At 35.8% G+C, this 19,981-nt stretch overlaps 1 protein-coding gene across 1 annotated transcript in view; it reads left to right on the forward strand.

Annotated features, from left to right (window-relative positions):
- LOC131693616 (membralin) overlaps positions 1–18,660 on the forward strand; it is a 288,379-nt gene extending 269,719 nt beyond the window's left edge. The window contains exon 11 of the mRNA XM_058981562.1: positions 17,151–18,660. Within this exon, the coding sequence (XP_058837545.1) occupies positions 17,151–18,329 (1,179 nt within the window). The 3' untranslated portion in view covers positions 18,330–18,660. The remainder of the gene's footprint in view (positions 1–17,150) is intronic.
- Positions 18,661–19,981: the final 1,321 nt, after the last annotated feature.

Consider the following 19,981-nt stretch of genomic DNA (forward strand, 5'->3'; position numbering starts at 1 on the left):
TTTCCGATGTCCCGATAAGAGAGATGAGAATTTTTCAGGTACTTGTGCAAAATCAATTCGCAACGTTACTTTTCGGATGACACCATTTTTCCAATTTTTGAAAAACTAGCAGCGAGAAAAATACAGTGTAAACAATACACTCTAAACTATTTCTACTCAAATTTTCAAGAACAAACAGAAAAAAAACAAATTTAAGTATGCAGTAGAAGGAAAATGGATGCAGAACTGGCGTGTATGATAGAATAGAAATCCTTTTTAGGATCCGTTGGTCACTTTTTCCAGAGTTTAATTCGTGAATTCGATTTGATTCATTCGGGAAGGTCGAATTGGATAAATTAAGGTATGATTAATTCGCCGGCGTACGTGAATCATCCATTTCCGGTCAGCATAGCATGAAAAATTCTAACAGAATGCAATTGTCGCTAATGGTAAAAAAGTATCAGTTGCTAGCATTTAAACGAGTTCAAGTAGTTTGATTGCGTGTTGCATATGTTCTTTTCTTTTACTTCATTAGTTTGTTTTTGTTGTATTTTTAGTAGTTTGTTTTTCCACTAGTCATGTGTGCCAAAAATAATATCGATCACGTTAACATACAAATGTTTGAGACCTGCGCAACCATCTTTACACCCGCGTTCTCGCAAAGATGATAACTAGGGCATTGCAAAAAAAAATTTTTTTTTTTGAGTTCTCGAAGGCCCCCCCTCTCATATTGTGACAATGCCAAATTCACATCATTTGGACAATTTTAGACCCCCGCCCACTTCGCTTGAAATTTTTTGAAATTGGTACTAAGTGAAAATATGGAGGAAAAATACATTAAATGCTATAACTTTTGAAGTAGCAATCAGAAAATTACAATTTATACCTCTTTTGGAAGAAAATAATCTTAGTATTTGAATGGAGATATTTTTGTTTCTAGGAAAATACGGGAAAGTGGGGTACTGGGTCATTTTGGCCCCAAAATCCCATATTTTTAATGATTTTTCTGCTCCGTGTTGAAAATCATACATATTTTGTAGTTTTTCTAATGCGAAAATATTTCAAGAATCGATCGGAGCCTTTTTGACCTTTGTCTGAATACGAGAAGTTGGGGTTAAATGGACTTTTGTCATTCATATTAAACTTCATCATTTTCTCGTGCATATATCTCTATTATTCTTCACTCAATTTTCATAAACTATACCTTGTTGAACGTGAAAAATCCTTAGGATTATAACAAACATAGATTCGTTACCGGTAAAATTCAGGAACATCAAATCATCTGACATATAGTGTCGATTTTACATTTTTATGACAAAATCGCACATATTAACTCCATTTAACAACAAAATTCTTATTTAACCCATTATTGCCCAACTTATTTTTCACGCTCAACACAAATTGTGTTTTCCGATCTAAGAAAAATGATGTGGTCATTTCAGTAAAATTATTTTTGTACTCAAAGTAGCTGATATAATAAGGAATAATCAGTGAAAATTTAAGATTGATCGGTTAAACGGTTCCTGAGATATCGTGATCGCCGCGGATGAACTTTTCAACAAAATACAACTCCGAGATAATCGAGTTTTACTGTCGGTGCAGCGAGTCAACAGTCTAGCGTATCAAACACTACGCACCGCCTACGACTGGACAATGCACAGTGGTCCAGATCGCTAATTTAGGAGGAATTTTTACTTTCTGACAAACCTGTATAATTTAGCCGTATCATGTCTTAGGATGAATTTGTGTACTTTAGAAGATGCTTCTTTTTATTGGAATAGTTATTAGGGTGGTTCTAATTTATCTAAAATACGAAAATAAACTTTTTACTGATGAAAGATAGAGCTCCACAGTCTTCCACAAAGTTGTAAAGTAACTTATTTTGAATAAATTTGTTGAACATATTAAAGCTCTATCTCTTTTAGTTTTTGTTATACAAGAAATTTAAAAAAAAGATTAGGGTGTTCCTGAAAAAAACGTTTTTTTAGTATAACTTTCGTATCTTTTACTTTTTGTTAACACAACCTTTGAACAGCTTATTGAAAACTTCAAGCCGAGTATTTTTCTCCAAGACACCGAAGGTCTAACTTTTTTCTTTAAAAAGTTATGGACACTTTTCGTTAAAAAAATAGCCTATTTCAAGGCTCAATATCGCTGATGCGGGCACCTAAAATTGAATTCTGTTTCCACCACATGAAAGACCATACTTATTAGTATATTTGAGCAAAAATTGGCGAATACGATATTTTTTTTTAAAATTTGCAATTTAGATTTAAAGTTTGTAGTTTTGCAGGTTCAACGCATTAAAGCATTTACACACATATCGTTGTATTATGAAAAAAGCCACTTTCAAATATCATTCTCTCATCGCAGCAAGCTTTGCATAAGTGAAACGACTGTCAAAAAAGGTTTCTGATTTTATTCGTTTTAAATAAAACTAGTAAATATGGATATTAGTCGAAGAGAGTTGGCGAATTTGCTTATTGCTGGTAAAAAGACAGATGAACTGCTTAAGTTCATTACAAGTAGTAATCCAAATGTAAAATTGAGACTTGTTAATGTTCGAAAGAAATTTTATATTTTGTTAAAACAACCTTTGAACAGCTTTTAGAAAACTTCAATCCACGTTTTTTCATAACTCTGAAAGTCTAACTTTATACTTTCAAAAGTTATGGAAACTTTTCGCTCATAAATAGCCCTTTTTCAAATGTCATTATCTCTGATTGGGGCAAATAAAAGTAAGTTCGGATTGAACCATAGAAAAGAACATACTTTTAAGTATATTTGAGCAAAAATTGGAAAATATTATTTTTTTAAGCATGTAATTTTAAATTTACTAACCAAAGTTTTAAATTTTATCGCATAGCGACATAAAAGAAATTGCCTAAAGCCTTTGTATTTCCTTTTCTGTTTTGCTTACATATCAACAATACAGAATGTGTTCATTAAAAATAATTTGGCTATGACAACAATTTATGATTTATATAAGGAGAATTTATTCAATGCCAATTAATTCAAAAGTAGATGCATTGCATTTTCAGGTATATCCAGCGGTGCTCGTTGAATTCGACGTTTACATTTAAGAGAAATTATAGGATCTGATAAAACAAGAAGTCTCTTGAAAACGTCATCAAGATTGACGAGTCGATCGAATTTGCGTGCGTGGAATTCTCGGAATCTGCGAATACTTTTATTCCTGGTTTCTTGAACTTCTTCACTGCACATACCTACTGGCAGCATGTTATGTTGAATAATGCTTCCTCCATGGACCAGGAGTTTATGCACGGTTGGTGAGAGAGCGTACCAACCATACAGGCGTACATAAAGCAATCGTGTATCTTCGGCGTAACTCCGGTAAGCATCCGCGTTAATTCCCAATTTGCTGTTGATGATTGTTAATAGCACATACATACGTTCTAGCAACATTTCGTCCAACCCGGTTTCTTCTGCAACGACATCTCGGTTTCTGAAAAATTTTCGAGCTGTGTTACCATCGTTAGAATTTCCGCCATCTGGCAAAGGTTCGCTAATACGAAGACCTAAACGGTCACGTAACGCTTGTCGAATTTTTATTTGTCGTTCCTTAAGCTCGCTGGTATTTTTGCCTACGCGCCAACGCGGTTTTGCTAGAGCTAAACGGTAAGCAATATTCAATAGTAACTCCATTGCTCGTATTAATGCATGTAAAGGTGAAAAAACATATAAACTATCCGGTGGATCGCTGGCTTCCAGTAAAGGATCATTCAATCGCTTTCCGGAGCGTTTGCATATATAACACGCTTGAGACGGTGTGCCTGTTACGTCATTCACTACCTTCGTATCAACCATGGAAAATATGAAGCTTGAACTAATCGGAATCTTGCGCATATTAACATTTACTATAGTCGGGACTAATTCATCGATTTGCTTGTTCATCGCGGCAACTTCATCCTTTGTTAGTTCAGGATTTTCCTTCTTGAAAATTAATTTTACTGGTCGGCACAGGGATACTGAAGATGGAAAATCATTATTCCAAAGAATGCAATCTCTTGACTCATCTTTCCGGCGACTAACTACACGTAAAGGTACTATAGATAGAGCAAATATATGCGAATCGTTATACTCGAATAGTTCTCCATTTTCATCTTCGTCAACGCACATTTGCTTGTATCTATGTTCAAGTGGAAAAGAGACTGTCAGTCAAAGTTTAGAAGAAAAATAATGTTGCCTACCGGGAATGGTTGCTGCTTCCATCGCAGCCCCACTTAAAGATAACAAACGTATTATCCTCAGGATGCAGTGGTAAAACTCCAATATTCAGAAACGAGATGAGTCGTTCCACGGTATGGTTAACAAGAGCTTGAAGGGGAACATACGCACAAGAAGGCTGAACAGAAATTCCTGAAAAAAATTGTTGATTCAGGGACGAATCTTTGAGAATAGTACATACCGATCGGATAGCATAGTTTCTTTTCTTCTACTATTTTATTATACGCGGGATAAATGTCCAAACCCTTCTGCATAACTGAGCTGCGTATGTTTTGGTACTGCGCCTTAGAAAAATCATTTTCACAAATAAATCTAAGTGCCTCCTCCGCAGTAAACGCTTCTGCAATCGGGACAGCCATAGATCCTAAATTCTCTGCGGTAGATCTGACGGGACTTTTCGACAATCGTTCGATTTGTCTGCCAACTAAACGGAAACCAGTAGAATTAGCGTTGACGGCTGACGCTAAACCAAGTTCTTCCGTGGAATACTTATCGCGCAACTTTCCTAATCTTTTTATTTTGGCTCTGCGACATATTTCGGAAAATGGTTTCCTCTTTCGGCCTTTACCTTTACCTTCGACTTCGAATCTTAGCTTTCCTTCAAGCCACACAAAATTTTCCAGCTCAAACCGAATTTGCGTGCGCTTACTCCGAATCCACAACCTTCTAAATTCCAACATGAAGATTTTTATTTTCTTCCGAGCACTAACAAGTCTCAATTTTACATTTGGATTACTACTTGTAATGAACTTAAGCAGTTCATCTGTCTTTTTACCAGCAATAAGCAAATTCGCCAACTCTCTTCGACTAATATCCATATTTACTAGTTTTATTTAAAACGAATAAAATCAGAAACCTTTTTTGACAGTCGTTTCACTTATGCAAAGCTTGCTGCGATGAGAGAATGATATTTGAAAGTGGCTTTTTTCATAATACAACGATATGTGTGTAAATGCTTTAATGCGTTGAACCTGCAAAACTACAAACTTTAAATCTAAATTGCAAATTTTAAAAAAATATCGTATTCGCCAATTTTTGCTCAAATATACTAATAAGTATGGTCTTTCATGTGGTGGAAACAGAATTCAATTTTAGGTGCCCGCATCAGCGATATTGAGCCTTGAAATAGGCTATTTTTTAACGAAAAGTGTCCATAACTTTTTAAAGAAAAAAGTTAGACCTTCGGTGTCTTGGAGAAAAATACTCGGCTTGAAGTTTTCAATAAGCTGTTCAAAGGTTGTGTTAACAAAAAGTAAAAGATACGAAAGTTATACTAAAAAAAACGTTTTTTTCAGGAACACCCTAATCTTTTTTTTTAAATTTCTTGTATAACAAAAACTAAAAGAGATAGAGCTTTAATATGTTCAACAAATTTATTCAAAATAAGTTACTTTACAACTTTGTGGAAGACTGTGGAGCTCTATCTTTCATCAGTAAAAAGTTTATTTTCGTATTTTAGATAAATTAGAACCACCCTAATAACTATTCCAATAAAAAGAAGCATCTTCTAAAGTACACAAATTCATCCTAAGACATGATACGGCTAAATTATACAGGTTTGTCAGAAAGTAAAAATTCCTCCTAAATTAGCGATCTGGACCACTGTGCAATGGGTAGCGGTCTATGAATAGCTGTAACTCAAGTTGTAGTATTCCGATGTTAATGAAACTTTGAGAAAATTTTCCTTAACGTATGTAGTTTATATCTAATTTACAAAAGTTTGATTTTTTTCATCCTAACAAAAATGTGTAACCCCTTAAGGGAAAATTGATTAAAAACAAAACATAACCACCGGTTTAACCACTCTAACTTCTCTAAATATATTCTGCAAGAGTATATGAACAATATTAACTCGTTGATAATGCCTGTTCTGCGTTATTAATTGAGTAATAGGAGTTATTCTTAGCACCTACTATATATAGTAGGTTGGGCAATAATGGGTTAATTTACTACTGTTAGTGTAAAATTTACTACTCATTCCTGGTAAAATAGGGGAAGTTGAGGTATTAGGACAAATAATGAAAAAAATTAGATTTGTAGAGTAAATATCAAAAAGTTGTATGTTTCTGAATTTTACCTCTAATGTTTTTATTTTTGTTTTATTTCTCAGAATTTTACACGTTCAACAAGTTACATTTTATGAAAATTGATTGAAGAATAATAGAGATATATGCATGAGAAAATGATAAAATTTAATATGAATGACAAAAGGCCCTATAACCCCAACTTCTCGTATTCGGACTAACGTCAAAAGGGTTCCATTCGATTTCTGAGATTTTCTCACATCAGAAAAACTACAAAATATGTATGATTTGCATCACTGAGCGGAAAAATCATTAAAAATATGGGATTTTGGGTCCAAAATGACCCAGTGCCCCACTTTCCCGTATTTTCCTAGAAAAAAAAATGTCTCCATTCAAATACTAAGATTATTTCCTTTCAAAGGAGGTATAAGTTGTAATTTTCTGATTGCTACTTCAAAAGTTATAGCATTTAATGTATTTTTCCTCCATATTTTCCCATAGTACCAATTTCAAAAAAATTCAAGCGAAGTGGGCGGGGGTCTAAAATTGTCCAAATGATGTGAAATTTGGCATCTGACCTTACTTTGACATTTGTCATAATATGAGATGGGGGCCTTCGAGAATTCAAAAAAAAAATTTTGCAATGCCCTAATGATAACATCCCGATGATAAGGTGAGCATCTCAGCACTTATGAATTTTCAAGCGCTGTCTGAAGCGTGAACCTACAAACTCCCGCGCTCGCGTCACTTCCGGAAGTCTTCATCCTCGGTACCAGCAGTCTAGGCCCATGCCTTCAATTGGACCAATTAAAAACAAAGAAAGCTATCATATCCACTGGACAATAAGTGGCGACATGACCGGGAACTCTAGTGATATGAAGTAATTTACTATCTGTCAGAATATGAACCGTACACCGAAAATAAATATCAGATTCACGATCGTCCAAGAACACATGTGAATATACGAATGGACACACGGTTTAAAATCGAATTTATACACGCGAAGTTACATACACGCTAGCACACGTGACATACAAACCCAGAAGCGATCAAAAAAGGTTAACGTACAAACGCTCGAGCTATTAGCGATGATACACGCGATCGCGAATTCTCTACGCCCGCACTTATCTGAACCGTACAATGAATATCACATTCAGAATCACGGTGATAAGCTCGATCCAACAAAAATGTAATGAAACAGTCCATGATAAAATATTATTTGCTCCAATAAAAAAAGTATAAAAATTTCTATAAACGTTTACAGCAGGAGCGTTCGTTAAGAGGTTTCGGATCGAGATTTTTTTGGAATTTCCATAATTTCCTCTAACCAATAGCACAACATTTTATTGGGTAAAGTAATTGTAAAAATGTTTTCGCCCAACCCGTTTTACAATCGGATATATGAGACTACTACTTATAAGGTATTTCAAAAATAAAATACGCTATTTTACTTATTAAAAAAAACTCTGCGATTAATGCGGTTGAGTGTTTTAAATCATTTTCAACGACTAACATTTCAAAGTGTGCTAGTTTAAGATTAAAACATTTATGCTGTTTTTTTTTTTAAATTTCAAGTTATAGCTTATTTTCCCAATTTATAAAATCTCTGTAATTAGACTGCTGCCTAAAAGTTATCTAACACAAACATATCATCCAAAGCACTGCTATTGCACGATCATACATAGATATTAAATGCCAGCATAAAAGGTAGATGAAATCTAGTACAAACAGTATAAGTAGGTCAAAAACTTTCAGGTGTTATTCGAGACTCTTCATTCTCGAAAAAAAATCGAATGGCTCATCAGGTTTCCCGTTCCCAACTTCGAATAAGAAGGAAACTAGATTATTAAAATTTTTCTTTTGCTCCTATTCCGTTGAATATTTGGTATTTACTATCCAAATAACAAATATTGTTAAGGATACATAGTAGTACCTTCATTACTTACATTTAGAGATTTTGGAAACGATGACAAATAAATTTATCTCGTTCGTTTTATTTTTGTTATTTCGATTAATATGTAGTCGCTTTTTTCTTTTCTACTTTCAACGACATTCAATTAGCTAGTGATTTCTAAGTAGGGAAAGTTATGAAAATTATGAGCCGTTGTACTCAAGTGAGTGAAATATATCGTTTGGATTACTAGAAGTTGCATTAGAAACAGACTTAAAACCATACGGACCAATCTTTTGTCTTCTTCTGGTAGGAGTCGAGCTTACCAACATGTCTCACACGCATTACTCAAGCGTAAAGTTAAACCTAGCTGTGCTTCTCCGAATGAGGCTGGCTGAATGCGGCTGATGAAAAGTAGCAATTCCTATGTAAAAACTTGCGGCGAATCGACTAAAGATAGTTAAAAAGGCCGTTCGAGACGTGTATACCCGTTTTACCCCAATTCTTCACATAATGTATGTGTGAAGTTGTACTTTACTCATCCAGAGGCTGAAAGCGGCTCACCGCTGTAATTTTTCTTATGTAAAACAGTTTAGGGAATCAATTGAACTTACTTGGAATGACCGCATGAAACTGTTTACCCGTTTCATCCCAATTGTTTCCCTTATAGAAGTGTAAAATTATACTTACTCATTATTTCAGAGCTAAAAAGCGGTTCATAAAAAGTAATCTTTTATGTTAAATACTTCAGGGAATCAATTGATGGTATCTAGAATGTCCGCACGGAACATGTATACCCGGTTTACCCTATGTTCCTCTCATAACTCAAGTGTGAAGGTGAACCTGGTTTTACTTCTCCGACAGAATGCAACTGTTGAAAAGTAGTAATTCTTATGTACAAAAATTCGCGTTCAGCCTGCTTCTGAAATGATGAGTAAGGTATAACTTCGCACATAAATTATGCGAAGAATTGGGGCAAAACGGGCATACACGTTTCGTGCGGTCATACTATCTCCAACCGACTCCCCGGAATTTCGTATATAAGAATTATTACTTTTCATCAGCCGCATTCAGCCTCTTTCCGAGAAGGACAGCCAGGTTTAACTTCACACTTGAGTTAGGGGAGGAATTTGCGGTAAAACGGGTACACATGTTCTACACGGTCATTCAAACTGTCTTCAATCGCTTCCCTGGACTATTTAACATAAAAAGATACTTTTGATCAGCCGCTTTCAGCCTATTTCTAAAATAATGAGTAAGATATAACTTCACACAAACATTACGTGAATAATTGGGGTAAAATGGATACAAACGTTTCGTGCGGTCATTTTAACTATCTTCAACCGATTCTTTGGATTTTTCTACATAAGAATTACTACTTTTCATCAGCCAACTTCAGCCTGTTTTCGAGAATCACAGCCAGGTTTAACTTCCCACTTGAGATATTAGAAGGGCTGGGGTAAAACAGGTACACACGTTTCGTGCGGTGATTCTAACAATCTTCAATAGATTTTTTCAGTATTTTTGGAAAAGAAATACTACTTTTAATCAACCGCATTCAGTCTCTTTCTGAAATGTAGAGCCAGGTTAATCTTTATACTTAAGTTATGGCATAAATTGGGTTAAAACGGATACACACGTTTCGGGCGGTCATTCTAAATATGTTAAAACGATAACCTGAACTTTTATTCATAAGAATTACCACTTTTGATCAGCCGCATATATCGTTTTACTAAAATATAAAGTCAGGATTAACTTCAAACTTTAGTTTGTAATTGGGGTAAAATGTGTGTATACGCTTCGTGAGATTATTCTAATTATCTTCAATCGATTCTCTGGACTTTTTTATATAAGAAATACTAATTTTGACCAGCCGTATTCAACTTTCTTCCGAGTTACTTATTTAATTTTCAACATAAACTAAAATGAAATATGAATCAGGGCAAAACGGGCATGATAGCGTACTTTACGGTTATTTTAAATAGCTACAATCGATTTCCCAGACATTTTTACATAAGGAGTATGCATTTTCGATAACAACACTTGGCCTTCTATCAAGTTATTGAGTAGAGTCGAGTTTTTGATACTTTTTTCCCACTGTGCAATGAATTAAAATATTTTTTCTACTTTCTAGAGATAGCTTTAGGTTTATTTACTTTTAATTTCCAAAGCAAAGTTTGAAAAAAGATATTTTTATTTTTGTATACTTAATTTCTTTACGATAAGAAAAATTTGCTCAAGAAAGCATTTACTCGAATTTGACTTGGTTCGTGTGCTAGAGCCCATCAAACGGATTTCCACGTGAGGCTGACAAAATAGAATCAAAAAGCTGAAACAATAATATTCATTTTATTTATGAATCCAATTTGATCATTTGGTTCATTTACAACACTTCTTATTTTAGCCTTTTTATTCATACAATCCATTTTATTTGTTTTATTCATTTTATTCATTTAGCTAATGTTATTAATTTCATTTATTTTGTTCATTTTATGCGTTATATTCACTTTCTTCATTTCATTTGTTTAAGTTACTCTATTTATTTTGTTCGATTTATTCATTTTATTTCTTTGATTTATTTTATTCATTTAAATTCATTTCATTAATTTTATTCTTGTTATCCATTCATTTACTTATTTTGTTCATTTTATTCATTTAATACATTTTATTCGCGCTATTTATGAATTCATTTTATTCATTTGATTTTTTAATTTAATTTATATTAATTAATTTAATTCGCTTTGTTATTTAATTTTTCTTTTTCTTTCTATGGGTTCTATTTTTTTAATTTTTTAGTTTAGTAATTTTTTTTGTTTTAATCATTTCATTCATTTTGTTCATAAATTTTTATATATTATATTTCGATAATAGAGGTTTTAGCCTTAAGATCATTCGCCTCTTCGGGTTAGAAAAATCTCTAATGAAAAATTTCTAACCCTATGTGCGGTGTCGGGACTCGAATCCAGGTGCGCTGCGTACAAAGTAATCGATTTACCAACTACGCTACGCCCACCCTTATTCATAAATTCATTTGGCCGACTTGACTCATTTTGATGATGTTATTCTCTTTGTTCATTATGTTCATTTGATACTAGGCATGAACAGCATATTCTATTCTATTCTATTCTATTCTAACCCTTACACAGCCAGTATTGAAAAGCATTGTTTTTGCATTGTGTTTTTCTTGTCAATATTAATATTTAAAGCATATTTTCATATGTCGCAAATATTAAAACGGCCAGGCCTACTGTGCAGAGTTGGGTTTGAAGATGTTTCAAAATAGACGGCAATAAAATTATTCATTTAATGATTAATTTAATTAACGAATTGTTTTGAATCTTAAAGGAAGACGAAACGAGGACAACCGTACCGGCCGTTTCAGTTTGAAGGGGATATGTATAATAAATCGTTGGGAGTGACTTTGCTAAGAAGGTTAATGTCACTCCTTTGGTCCTTTGAGATGGGACAGAGGTATTTACACCTTGCTCTCAATACTTGGCATGAACAGCATAGTGGATAAATTGATTGCTTTATACGCAGTTCACCTGGGTTAAATTCTCAACCCCGCACACCGGATTAGGGATTTTTGTAAATAGATTTTTCTATCACAACAAAAAATAATCCTTTTTATTTATTTCATTCAGTTGCTTTCATACGATTTGTTCATTTAATTGTTTTAATAGATTTTATAATCTTTTTATTAATTATAATAATTTTAGACAAATTTTTGTTTTATTGATTTTATTCATTTTATTGATTTTATTTCATTTCACTTTTATCGACCCTTGAAGTGTTTTGTTTGTTTTGGTAAACAGTGTTAAGAAAAATGACAAAAGTCATATGCAACATGGTTAAAAGACATGACTCTACAAAGGCATAATAAAACTAATGAAAGCGTGTCTGTTAGTAAATATTGAAAAACTAAAGTGTGCAAAGTAGCCCCGCACGACGGTATGTGTAAATCGCACTGCATATGTAATGGACATTTCCACCATTATATTGACCATAACCAGTAGACCGGCAACAATTTCGACTTTTTTCGGAACGCTGCTAAATCAAACGGTAATTGACTTCACGTAGCACTTATCGAATGTGAGCTTTTTCCGAAAACTCTAGTTCACTCACAAGAGTTTTCAAGTTTGTATGTGAAAATATATGAAAAATAGGCAATAGAAACAATAAATTCAGTACAAAATGCCAGTGTTATCTTCTGCATCCCAAAATCTGCAGATATAGAGCTTAAGGTATAAGGATCAACATTTCCGAAGACTGCAAATTGATCCTATTTTGCAGTAAATTGCAGTTCTCGCAATTTCGTAATTTCTGTTCATGTTATCGCAATATTTTATTTTAGAACTTACTTCCAAAATTGACACGAAGAGTAATGTGACTAATGTTCATGATATCAGCAGTTTTACCATTGTATTCGTAAATTCTCTTTGTCTAATTGTGATCTATTACTTTCTGGTTACTATCGGTTTTTTTTATTCGGAATAACGTGACAATATTAACTGGATCATAAAAATGTGGCTGATTCGCAATATCTTGTTCTGTGAATTATATCACGCACACTATTTGGGATTCTCAGCGCAGCTTTCGTTTTCTATGCAGACATCACCATTAACCTTATCAAACGAATAACGATGTTCGAGGTCCTAATACTTTTTTTATATCGAGTGCTCGTGTCTATTACTATTTCACATCATTTGGACAATTTTAGACTCCCGCCCACTTCGCTTGAAATTTTTGAAATTGGTAATATGGGAAAATATGGAGGAAAAATATATTAAATGCTATAACTTTTGAAGTAGCAATCAGAAAATTACAATTCATACCTCTTTTTAAAGTAAATTAGTATTTGAAGGAAGACATTTCTGTTTCTAGACAAATAGGGAAAAGTGGGGTACTGGGTCATTTTGGCCCCAAAATCCCCTATTTTTAATAATTTTTCTGCACCGTGATGCAAATCATACATATTTTGGAGTTTTTCTAATGCGAAAAAGTCTCAGAAATCGAACGGAACCTTTTTGACCTTTGTCCGAATACGGGAAGTTGGGGTTAAAGGACCTTTTGTCATTAATATTAAACTTCATCATTTTCTCATGCATATATCTCTATTATTCTTCAATTCTCATAAAATGTACCTTGTTAAACGTGAAAAGTCATTAGGAACACAATAAAAATAGATACGTTATCGGTAAAATTCAGAACATTAAATTATCTGATATATAGTCTAGATTTCACATTTTTATCATAAAATTGCACATATTAACTCCATTTAACAACAAAATTCTTATTAAATTTACTACCTTTAGTGTAAAATACGCTTGAGGATCGCATGAGAATAGTTTCCATCCTGGAAAAATAGGGGAAGTTGAGGTATTAGGACATTTAACGAAAAATATGTGATTTGTAGAGTTAATGTCCAAAAATTTGATGTTTCTGAATTTTACCGCTAACAAATTCATTTTTGTTGTATTCATACGAGTTTTCCGCGTCCAACAAGCTACATTTCATGAAAATTGATTGAAGAAACATAGAGATATATGCACGAGAAAATTATAAAATTTAATGTTAATGACAAAAGGCCCTTTAACACCAACTTCCTATATTCAGACAAAGGTCAAAAAGGTTCCGTTCGATTTCTGAGATTTGTTCACATTAGAAAAACTCCAAAATATGTATGATTTGCATCACAAAAATTATGAAAAATAGGGGATTTTGGGGCCAAAATGACCCAGTACCCCACTCTCCCCTATTTTTCTAGATATAATATCTCTCTTCAAAGACTTAGGTCATTTAATTTAAAAAGAGGTATAAATTGTAATTTTCTGATTGCTACTTCAAAAATTATAGCATTTAGTATATTTTTGCTCTATATTTTCCCATAGTACCAATTTCAAATATTTCAAGCGAAGTGGGCGGGAGTCTAAAATTGTGTAAATGATCTGAAATTTGGCATCTAATCTTACTTTGACATTTGTCATAATATGGGAGGGGGGCCTTTGAGAATTACTTTGCGAACTATAGCCGCTAGCAGCTGGACATTTCATAAAACAGTGCACGTAATAAAAATGATTCCACGAATAATTCTCCAAATTTTGTGAGAGTTCACGGGAAAATTTCATTATGTTGCATGAAATTGTAAATGATTAGCGATATCTTCTAAATATCACCAGCACGCAAAATACATTGTAAATCATGTACTAGGCATCACGAACCAGTTCACGAATACATGAATAATATTTGATGATTTCGTGAACTATTTCACAAAAATGAACGTGAGTTGTGACCTATACTAGATATCATGAACCAGTTCACGAATACATGAATAATATTTGATGATTTTGTGAACTATGTCACGAGCACGGATATTGGATCGTACCTAATATATTAAAGATCATGAATTGGTTCACGAGAATTAATTTGATTCAGGAACACAATTTTGAATTTCGTGAAATAGTTCACTTATCTTGAACTTATCCAGAATATTTCGATTTTGTGAACTAAGTTTCCTATATCTATGAAAATCATCATAAGTCAACCTTTGGTTTTATGAATAATGTTCTTAAAGTTGTGAACTGCTAAAATAATACTGAAAATCGCATTAGAAATGACTTGGCGGAAACCGTGACTGAAGTTCACAAAACAAAATCACATGGTCACACTAAAATAAGTGTTATGCGGGAGTTACTGAAGGGAAATTGAACATAATTATAAAACACATGACTTTTGTTCATGATCCTGTTTTCATAACGTAAAACCGTGATGGTTCCAGGATTCGTGGCGCTTTATTCACGATTTTGGGAACAATTTTCTGTGTAGTTTGGATTGATGAGAAAGGCACAATTGCACCGCTAGGTGAATTAAAACAGGTTTTTTTTACATTTTAACGACATTCAATTAGCTAGAGATTTCTAGGTAGGGAAAGTTATCACAATATTGAGCTATAGTACTCAAGTGAGAGCAAGGATGTTAAGTATACAGATCGGTAAACTGGCAGGGTCATTAGAAACACGCCTAATATCCTACAGGCTTAACATTTGTCTGTTGGTGGAGGTCGAGCTTAGGCAGCTCTTGAAATCACTCAAGTCTACCAAAATGCTTCCTGGTAAAGACAGACTTGTCCCTCTTTACCGTGAGAACCGACTTCTATAATCTGAGCGGAATGACGTTTCTAATGTGATGAAACAGGTCACAGTCAACTTTCTGCTTCGAAAAAGCCACATCTTCTCTGGTAATAAACATATCATTTCACTAGCAGAAGGCCGAATCTTGCACCTCTTGGTATTCATATCATCTTGATTCTGAACTAGGGTATCCCCTTGGTATTTTCACGCGTTAAGCTTCTCTCCTTAACAATTTTACTGAATATTCGCATAATACAAATGCGAACATGACATGACATGACGCTCTACACAATCAAAAGTTGTACCACCATTGTTTGATAAAATGGATCAATTCCCGTTTATTAACAACTCGTTGAATAAGGTTTGTGGTTTCGGGTATCACAAGAAGAATCCAATCAATGCTGCCCCGGATGTATCTCCTGGTAGTGTGTACCCCATAGTTGCAAATGGATACAAACACCGACTGCCATCGGAAGAGATGTCACGTGTATCAACTCCATTCTCACGTGTACAGAATGTTATGCAATGCTCACGTGACTGCCCTTTCCCGGTACGACCGTACTCCACCGTAGCATTCGTATTATGTGTGTCTGTGTGTATGTATGCTTTTAATTCGAAAAGTCATCAATAGCTGGTGTACATATAATCCCCTTCCTTCTGTTTGATACCCGTGATGATGATGACGATGTGATCATGCTGGTAATTGTTATGGAGTGCAGTTTTCTTACAATCCCCCTTGCACCAACCCCAGTCTCTCAATTTGCTGGGTTCGGTTTGGCACCGTAACGCAGATGAGGGTGGCATATAATTTAAAATTAGTCACGAATAACTCAATGTGCGATGACAGAACCGCCGCGCGATATGCAGCAATGAGTTCCGAGCAACGTGACACTGCTGGTGGCATCTGCGTCACCCGCCATCAGTTGACGGCAGTGGCATGGGGGTCACACTCAGCTCAGCCAACATCGCACCGGAAGCCGCTGATATGCCATTGATTACTATGTATATATAGTTTCGAGGAGCAGTTTCGTTTTCTCATTATATTTGCCGGTTTTGCTGTTTGTGTTTTTTTTGTTGTGGGTTGAGGGTTTTGCGGCACAATCTCCTCGTTCACCACCCAGACGGGTGGGGGCGACAATTACGTGAAGGAAATCCCAGAGTCACACAACCGAGCGACGAAATGGAAAACTTTTGCCCCTTTATGTCACGGCTACCTCCCTCCCTCCCCGTCAGCCCGTCCGGGCTATGGGAAGAAACCTATCAGAGAATGATATTATTTTGTTTTTTGGTTACGTGAATTTTTTCCCCATCAAAGAGCTGTCATTTGCATGGGCATGAGCTTTCTTCGATAGGATTTCATTTCCAGCCCAACGATGTGGCCATTATGGAATTACAGCCCGTCGGAATGAGATATGATTATGATTACGTGCAGCGCAATGTGAATGACATTGCTAATGAAAGTTTGCGGTGAGGGGGGGGGGGGACGTTTGGTGGCGCAGTTCGGTTCTGACGAGATTGATAACTTTTCTTGTTACACTTTTTTGATAATATTCACGTTGGAAACAGGTTGAAATAATATAATGGTAGGAACTTTGACAAATGGTAATTACGTCTGATGTCCAGGTACCAGAACAAAACAGATGACAAGGTGTCATATAATGAATTCAATTTGTACTGGAGTAGTAGAATGGTAGGCAGATGCGAAAAAAGGAAAGGCGTCCTTGCCGTCTGAGAGACTAATTTTCTAGTCATTTAGGATCATCAGTGGTTTACTTTTTATATTTATTAGCACCGTGTGGTGATAGAGTTCCGAATCTGAACATTTCTACCGCATTTATATTTCCATTCAATTTCCCTTTATTTCTCTATCCCCTACAGCATTCGATGATCTACTTTTTCCACCACTACGAACTCCCAGTCATAATCCAGCAGGCGCAGCTACAGCAAATTCTGCTGCAGACTCGTGATGGCCAAGTGCCGCCACCAAATCCACCTCAGCAACCTAGACAGCAGCAGCAACAACAGCAGCAGCAGCAACAACAGCAAGGGCAGGCCCCTCCCGGAACACCACGGGGTCAAAACGAACCACAGCAGCAACCGCCACTCCACCGAGCAGCAAACGTCTTGGATGGCTTCATCAATGCCATGCGGTTCCAGCGCAGAAACAATGACAACAATAATAACAATCGCAACATCCTAATCAGCATTCCTCGGTACTACGGAATACTTGCCATGAATGGAAATAACAACAATAACAACAACAACAACAACAATGCCGCCCCGGCATTTGGCAATGGAGGAGGAGTTAATGCAACGGTGCGCAACATAGCCCACAGTTTGGTGCAGAATTTGCGAACCAATGTCGCCGCTGGGATGGAACTGTTGGGCAATATGAACATCAACAATAACAACATTTTCGCACAGCGGCTCTGGTTCGGATTTGGCACTGGGCAGAACCGTCCGATCGGAATCAGAATAATTGGCAGAATACACCCGGCCGGTGTGCCAAATAACGACCTAGCAGGTAACGGAACAAATTCTACCGGAGCCAACCGTACTGGTGCTGCTCCGATGACAGCAGAGAACATCGCAACCGTCTCGGCGGTGGACCCCAGAACCAACTATCAGCGTAACTACGAAGCGAACAACTTTATTTTTCCGGAAGCAGTACTTACCCATCATCATCAGCAGCAGCAGCCGGCGCAGCCCGTCTCCGCCAGTATTCCCGGGGATGATAGCGGCCCGGAGAAAATCTACAACATTGAAAATGTGGCGCTGGATAGCAGCGTTTCTGACTCTAGTGATAGCACTGGCAGCAGCCGCAGTCGATCGGACAGGAGTCCTGCGGATGTTACTAGCAGTTTAGATCCCAGTACCAGCTCAGTGCTGGGGGCAGAGCGGCAGCAGCAACAGCAGCTACAGCAGCAGCAGCACGGTAGTGTTAGTAGTATAGAAACGCCGTCCGGTACGGCCATCGACAGCACTACGGAGCAGAACAGCACCAGTAGATCTCCTGCGGGTTTGGCTTCGAATGATTTCAACGGTGAAGAATCTTAGGCGATCTTTATCCTTTTTGTTCGTGAGTTACTGTGTCTATACTTGCTTATTTATCTGTGAATTTATTTTATTGAAAGATGATAACAGCGGATTGTACGGAACATGATGTGCTATAAAACAGAATTAAAAAAAACTGAAAGCATTGTAAAACGTAATGAAAACGTTACTGTGTACATACAGAGGACAGCCTCTGCCTTTTGCGATTTTTTTTTTGAAGTTTTTGAGTTGATGATCGTTAATGAAGGGCGGCGAAGATGGAAAACAAAATTATTACCGAAACAGTTCGTGTTTAATTAAAGCAGTATCGTTGAATCACTTGTTTTATCAACAATTTCGTTTATGTGCACTTCATTTGATCCGAAAGCATGCCGGAAGGTAGCCGGTCCATTGAAAAGGTCATAAAAGGTCATATAAGGCTTAGTATCAGCCAAAAGTTGTTCAGTAATTTTTTTTCGACGACTTGCACAGTAAAGTGATATTTTTACGGAGCTGTCAGCAAATTGTTTGAAAAATTGCGGAAAAATTCTCATTTTTTTGCGATTTTCAGTAATTTTTCGAATAATTTGCTGAAACCCGCAATATTTTCCACTGAATTTATCAACGCTTCTATTGTTTTCGGTACATAAACATTATCCAGTAAAATTTCGACAGATTGTTCGGCAAAATTATACCAACATTACCAAACCTCGTCAAAAATTTACAGAACAGGTACAGCAAATCATCTGTCAAGTCGCCATTTTCAGAGGAAACTGCTGACTGACCAGTATTTTTTGACGTTTGGATGGAACGGATTGCGGAGAGTTCGGTAACCGAATTGTTTTATTGAATTGATTACCGAACGGTTTGCTGTTCAAAACCCCAGTAAAATTTTACTGTACCCAGTAATTCAAATTAAGTGTGTATGCTCACTTGTTTAAGTGAAAATATTTTTATCCAATAAATTTGTTTTATTCCAAAAGGGGAAGGGGAGGAGTTGCTTCTCTAATCTTCCGGTCATCACATCACATGCTTTGGTATTCTTAGTACAATAACCAACATGAAGATGTGACACAAGGCGCCAAGAGCGCACAAAAATCCTGTCAATCCTATTTTTCGCTGGATTGTCTGCTCCAAATATATCACCAGGGGACCATTCATAAATGATATCGAATATTGACAATAGGGGAAGAGCGTCACGTAACGAGATAAAAACTAAAAATGAATTTTAGACGTATCAGCGGATCAAGGATAAAAAACGAGCAACATTGTTTATGAATGGCCCCCAAACAAAGAATATTCCATAACGAATATCACGTAACATCTGCGACAGAGCATTGGGATCAAGGCCAAGTTCCCCCTGGATCGTGCAAAACTGAGAAGCAACATCAATTAGGCACAGATAGCAGACGTTCATTTATTTTCATTTTTTTGTCTTTTCATTTGTTTCTCTTGCTACAATATGTGCGGCTCGAGCGTGACGGCCAAGGAAACGGAAAGCCAGTGGCCCAAACAGATCAGGAACAGGAAGGAGGACTACGAACAAAATCGTTTACTTATTTATTATAACTACGGTACTAATCACAATTATTTTGCATTTCTTGTTTCGTTTCAGCAAACCAAAATCTATACGGACTAGCACACACGAACAGTTAGGCTTTGTAGGTTCTCATCTT

This window comes from Topomyia yanbarensis, chromosome 3 (genome assembly GCF_030247195.1).
Source record: "Topomyia yanbarensis strain Yona2022 chromosome 3, ASM3024719v1, whole genome shotgun sequence".
In the NCBI taxonomy this organism is placed as follows: domain Eukaryota; kingdom Metazoa; phylum Arthropoda; class Insecta; order Diptera; family Culicidae; genus Topomyia; species Topomyia yanbarensis.